This window comes from Dendrobium catenatum, unplaced genomic scaffold (genome assembly GCF_001605985.2).
Source record: "Dendrobium catenatum unplaced genomic scaffold, ASM160598v2 fragScaff_scaffold_1422, whole genome shotgun sequence".
Taxonomy (NCBI): Eukaryota; Viridiplantae; Streptophyta; class Magnoliopsida; order Asparagales; family Orchidaceae; genus Dendrobium; species Dendrobium catenatum.
The window spans coordinates 1,050,372-1,056,125 of NW_021319884.1; the positions used below are offsets into that span (position 1 = coordinate 1,050,372).

A 5,754-nucleotide genomic window follows, 5' to 3' on the forward strand; every position below is an offset into this window, starting at 1 on the left:
AATTGATAGGAAAGAAGTTAATAATCTTATTGGAGATAGATGGGACTATACTATGATATCCTCTAATGGATTATCAGGTGGCATAATTGTGTTATGGGATACTAATGTAGCTGTTTTTAATATGATTGATTCTTCCAATCAATGTATTATTGGAGACCTATTGTTCAACAACAACAATAAATGGAGAGTGGCTGCAGTTTATGCAAACAAAGAATGTAGTAAAAGAAGAGAACTTTGGGATAAGCTGGCTATTCATTCATCTGTTGAAGACCCGATGGTAGTTGCTGGAGACTTCAACTGTCTCACTTCAAGAGAAGACAAAAAAGGAGGAAGAAGGTTCAAATTTACTCAAGGACCTAAGGAAATGGAAGCATTCTTCACCATCAATGATTTTCATGAGGTAAATTTTATTGGCCCCCGTATCACTTGGTGCAATAACAAAATTTGTTAAATTGTTGAAGGAGGAATCAAGTTTGTAGTCTGTTCTTGTGACTTTTTGATTTTATAAATGCATTTATTGCTCTCTTCAAAAAAAAAATTAACTTACTTAAGATTAATCCCTTAATTAACCCTCTAGCCTTATAAAATTCTAATAAACCAAGATTAATACCAAAAAAATGCACCAATGGCTCTAACTGACCATAAATTAATCCTTAATCAGTGAAAATTAAAACCCCTTTAATTTGACATAATGTAATACCATAATTTAATTTTAAGTGAAAATTAATATTTAATCATTTTAATTAACTAAAAATAATTAAAAATCCCAAAAATTCTTTAAACAATTGCTGATCTCTCCTTAGATAATTTCTGATCTTTGGAGGTGATTTCAAGGGTTTAGGACTAATTTGGGTTCAAATTACAAAAAGAGCTCCCTTAATTAAAATAATTAATAAATCCATTAAATCCCAAATTTCCATAATTCATAACTAATTATAAAAAATTCCAAATCAATCAAACTCAAAGAATAATGTCTCAAATTAAAATCTAATATTTTCTAAAAACATGAAACCCCTAAAATCTGGTCAAAGTCAAAAAGTTAATAGTTTGGTCAACCTTAGGTCAAAATCGGGTTAAAACTTCTAAAATTCATAACGTTTGACAGAAAACTCCAAATTGAGCGTACTAATAGTCTAATAACTTGTAATGATGTCTAATATTTATTAAAAATTTAAAACTATCAATATTAACTTTAATTTTAAAAGTCAACTTTTAACCCCTTAAGTAAGATATTAAGATAATTCCTAAAATACGATAATTCATTAAAATTCCAAAATTTTCTAATTTGGTTAATAAAAAACTCAATCAATCCTTTAAAATTAATAACTAATTCTTTTTTTAATATTAATCCACCTCTAATCTTAACCAATTAAATTAACTTAATCAACCCCGATTACTGGTAGGCAACCCAAGCATACGAGGCTATTAGCTTAAGACGAAGGAAGGTGAAATAAACTTTACGGCCTCGGTGTGAAATAAAGGTAGTAATTATTTAACCTTTAAAATATATTTATATAAATTCTTAATATATTAATATTTAAACTCCAACCTAAACCTCCCTTTAAGCCTTAACAAATTCATAACTTTAGATAACTCTAACTAACAACCCAACTTGCTATAGATAGTATCCAAATTGCGGTGGTGAGATATTTAGCTGAAATTATTTGATGTGGTTATAAGGAAGGGGAGATGCATTAAGTTTGAGTATGTTTGGCTATCCTTTAAGACAGCGACTCATATTATTTCAAGTGGGTGGAAGAAGACTTATGTGGGAGTTGACATGGAAGTGGTTAACAAGAAGTGTAAAAGAACTTTGAAAGATTTGTATTATTGGAGTAAGTTAAAATTGAAGGAATTTTCAAATGAGAAGGAGAGATTGAATGCTGAAATTTTACAACTTCAGGAAGAAGAAGTTAGGGACGGTTGGTTGGAAGGAAAGAAATTGTGGCTGCTTAGATAGAAAGTTAAGGAGCTGAATGTCAATCTTAATTGCTTGAATACTTGGTGGAAGTAAAGAGCAAAGGTGCAGTGGGTTGAAGAAAGGGACTACAACATGAAAGTTTTTCATGCTTTTGCCAATTCTAGGAAGAATATTAATTAGGTCTCTCAAGTGATGAATTTAGATGGTTTGCTCTCCGCAAGTGGATGAAATATTTTACAGGTTCTTTCAAAATAAATGGAGAAATAGAAACTGCTGTTTGGAAAATTGGCTAAAACTGTGGATGGTTCTAGGAGATGATGATAAGGCTTTGTTGGAGAGGGAGCTTTTTGTGATTGAGGTTAAGGAGGTTGTTATGAGGTTGGGGAATAATAAAGCTCCGGGATGTGATGGGTTAACTTATTCTTTCTTCAAAAGTTATTGGGAGACCATTGAAGGGGATGTTGGTAGAGCAGTGAGACAGTTCTTTTTTTTTGGGTAAGATAAGTAAGGATTGGAAAGATACTTTTGTTGTGATGATTCCTAAGTCTACCAATCCTTTAACTCCTTTTGGATTTCACCCCATTAGTTTATGCAATTCTATCTATAAGATTGTGGCAAAAGTGATTTTAAATAGAAAGCTAGTGGTGATTCTGAAGATCATATCTAAAGAGCAGGTGACATTTGTGAAAGGGAGATCTATCTCTGATAATCTATTATTAGTCCAAGAGATATTCAGTAAATTAAGGCATTCAAAGGCTAGCAATGGGTATTTGGATATCAAATTGGACATGGAACCAGCATATGCAGTATGTGTTGGTTAACACTGAAGAAGATGATGATTGAGTTGGGATTTCTGGTTAGATTTCTTGGACTGGTAATGGAATGTGTCTCGGATCCTAGATTCTCTATCTTGATCAATGGGGCTAGATCAGATTGGATTGAGGGAAGGAGTGTGTTTCGGCAAGGATGTCCACTCTCTCCATTCTTGGTCATTATTTGCTCACTGTTGCTATCCAAAGCTTTCTTCAGCAGAGGATTTGATATGGGAATAAAAATTTGTTCCAAGGCTCCATGGATCACACATCTTCTTTATGTAGATGATGTGCTGTTGTTTATAGATGCTAAAATAAAAAATGTAAAGATGGTGAGGAACATTGTTAGAGACTACTGCTAATGGATCGATCAAATTATTAATCATAAAAAATCATCCTTAATTTATGGAAAATCTGTTATGAGAAGGAGGAAGATTCAAATTTTAAAGATTTTGGGATTCAAAATTGTGGAAGAATTGGAGAAATTGGGAATTAAAATTGCTCTAAGGAGATTAAGAAAGGTTGATTTCCAAATACTATTGGATAAATCTATGGAAAAACTGAATGCTTAGGGAAATAGATATATTTCTCTAGCCAGAAAATTGGTTTTAGTAAAAACAATCCTTCTAGCATTCCCAGCAGTCCTAATTTCTCATTCTCTTATTCCAATGAGGACTTTAAACGAGTTTGAAAAACTTTGTAGAGACTTCATTTGTAATAAAATGGATGGAAGTCATGTTATGAATTATGTGGCATGGGAGGTGTTGTGTAGACTGAAGCAATGTGGTGGATGGGGAATTTAATCTGCATTGGCAAGGATAGGGCTGCTTAGAGAAAAGTTTGCATGGAATCTATTGGAAGAACCAAATTCTTTGTTGAAAAGGAACTTGTTGGCTAAATATGGTGAAAGGTGGTGGAATAAGGAAGAGTTTAAAGGTGGATCTCCTTCCTGGAAGATCATAACAAGTGGTTTGAAAGCTCTTAAAAAGTTTGTAAGGTGGAAAGTGGTAGATGGATCCAACATTAATGTATTAAAGGATGCTTGGATTTTGGACAAGAGCTTACTTAAATGGCCAACCTTTGTTGGAAGATTTGATGATGAAAATTTGGCTCTTGACTTCTTCATTGAAGATTGAAAATGGAACATCATGAAACTAATATAGTTCTTCGATGAAGATCTTGTGAGGATGATTGGACGAGTGCAGATATTCAATTCGTTGATGGAAGACTATATGGAATTGAAGCTTCAATTGACTGGTAAGTCTATCTCTGTATTATTAATGGAAGATGGGCTTGAGAATGTAAAGATAGGGGAGCTGGCAACTTGGGTTCATAAGCTAAAGATAAATGCACGGGTGAAATTGTTTTTATGGCGTATTTATAAAGATGAAATCCCAACTGAAGATTTTCTGTATAGGAGAAGGATTTCAGGAAACTACTTTTGTCCTATGGGATATGGTGTGATTGAAGATCTCAATCATATCACTTCTAATTGTTCAATTCTTTTGAAAGTCAGTAATGTATTAAGAGGTTGGGGGTTCAGAATTCTAGAATTCTATAATTGGAAGATTGCTTGAAGGGACTTAAGAGGTTAGCAGATGAGGATGTGCTGATGGAAAGGATCCATTCTTCATTAATATGGTTTGTTTGGACTAATAGAAGCAAGGTTAAACATGGAAAAATTGGAAGCAATATTGTGAAGATTGTGGTTTCAGTTATAAGCTTCTGTAGTTCGGCTAAATATGGTGTGTACCACTCAAATCACTGGGATGCTTATCAGTCCATGGGACTATTCTCAAATTATTGGCATCCCCCTCCACCTGAGTGGTTAAAGATAAATATTGATGCATCTCTTAAAGAGAATTATGAGGCAGGTATTGGACAGGTCGTCAGAGATGATAAAGGAAGGTTTGTTATTGCTTTTGGACATGGAAGATTGCATTGGGACATAGCACAAATGGAACTTTCAACTTTCAAGTCATTGAAGGAGGCTTTGCAAGGTTGGACACAAGGGGCTAAAGGTATTATTGTGGAAGGTGATAATAAAAATGTTCTCCAGCTTATTCAATAATTGTATAGCAAACCGAAGAAAGTAAGTGAGAACTTGGAAGATGAGGATCTCTTATTTTTTAGCAATTGCAATAATGTTATTTTTAATTGTGTTGGGCATAATTGTAATAAGTTAGTGGATTACTATGCTAACTTAGCTTTATCATTTGATTTTGTTTGGGATTTCTTTTGTGAGGGCAACATTCCTTCTTCCTTTGTTAAAATTGTAAAGGAAGAAAGTGATAGGGTGGTAGTCTCTCATTAGCTTGTATCTAGGCTCTTTGATGTTTTCATTTATATTGGTTCTTAGCATTCCTCAAAAAAAAAAAAAAAAAAAAAAAAAAAAAAAAAAAACCTAATCAACTTAGGATCTACCCCAACCACATAATCTTCTACACACACTTTAGATGGTTTACTAGGACAACCGACTACAGATCTAGGCTAGGCTGGTGATTAATTTTCTACTATGTGCTAAATTTTTCGTGATTTTATTACATGTTTCGGATGATTATACTTGCTATGTTTGCTTACTTTTTCTGCACTATGTGGATGATTGATGCATTTGGCTACTAGATTACCCTTAGGATAGGAACAATCTGGATGTTCTCTGAGTTTTTTGTAGGTGGCCATGCTTATGCAGGGCAATAAAAAGGGGCTTAATAAGAATCAATTATAAATATGCTTGCACAAATGCTTCAATTGCTAAGCCCCCAAATAATAAACAGAGCTTGGCCAGTGTATTTATTTATTTTTCTACACATATGTATAACTGCTTGGGAATACTTTTGATTTATTAAATGCATATGATAACGCTGTAGGAGAGTCTAGAATTTTATTTCATATTATATGTAATTTGTGCAAGACTTATGTTTTGTGAAAGTGGAGTTTTGAGTTGGGATACATAGATCCAAAGGTTGGATTTCAATGATAAAAGTACACCCCTTAGGGGAATAGTACTTTTCTATTTGGAGA

General features: G+C 33.3%; 1 protein-coding gene across 1 annotated transcript; it reads left to right on the top strand.

The window, feature by feature from the left end:
* The first annotated feature begins 52 nt into the window (after positions 1 to 52).
* LOC110112427 lies at positions 53 to 4,804 on the top strand. Its single transcript, XM_020844646.2, has 3 exons — positions 53 to 400; positions 3,897 to 4,244; positions 4,313 to 4,804. Exons 1-3 carry the CDS (start codon positions 53 to 55, stop codon positions 4,802 to 4,804), a joined length of 1,188 nt encoding a protein of 395 aa, XP_020700305.2.
* Positions 4,805 to 5,754: the final 950 nt, after the last annotated feature.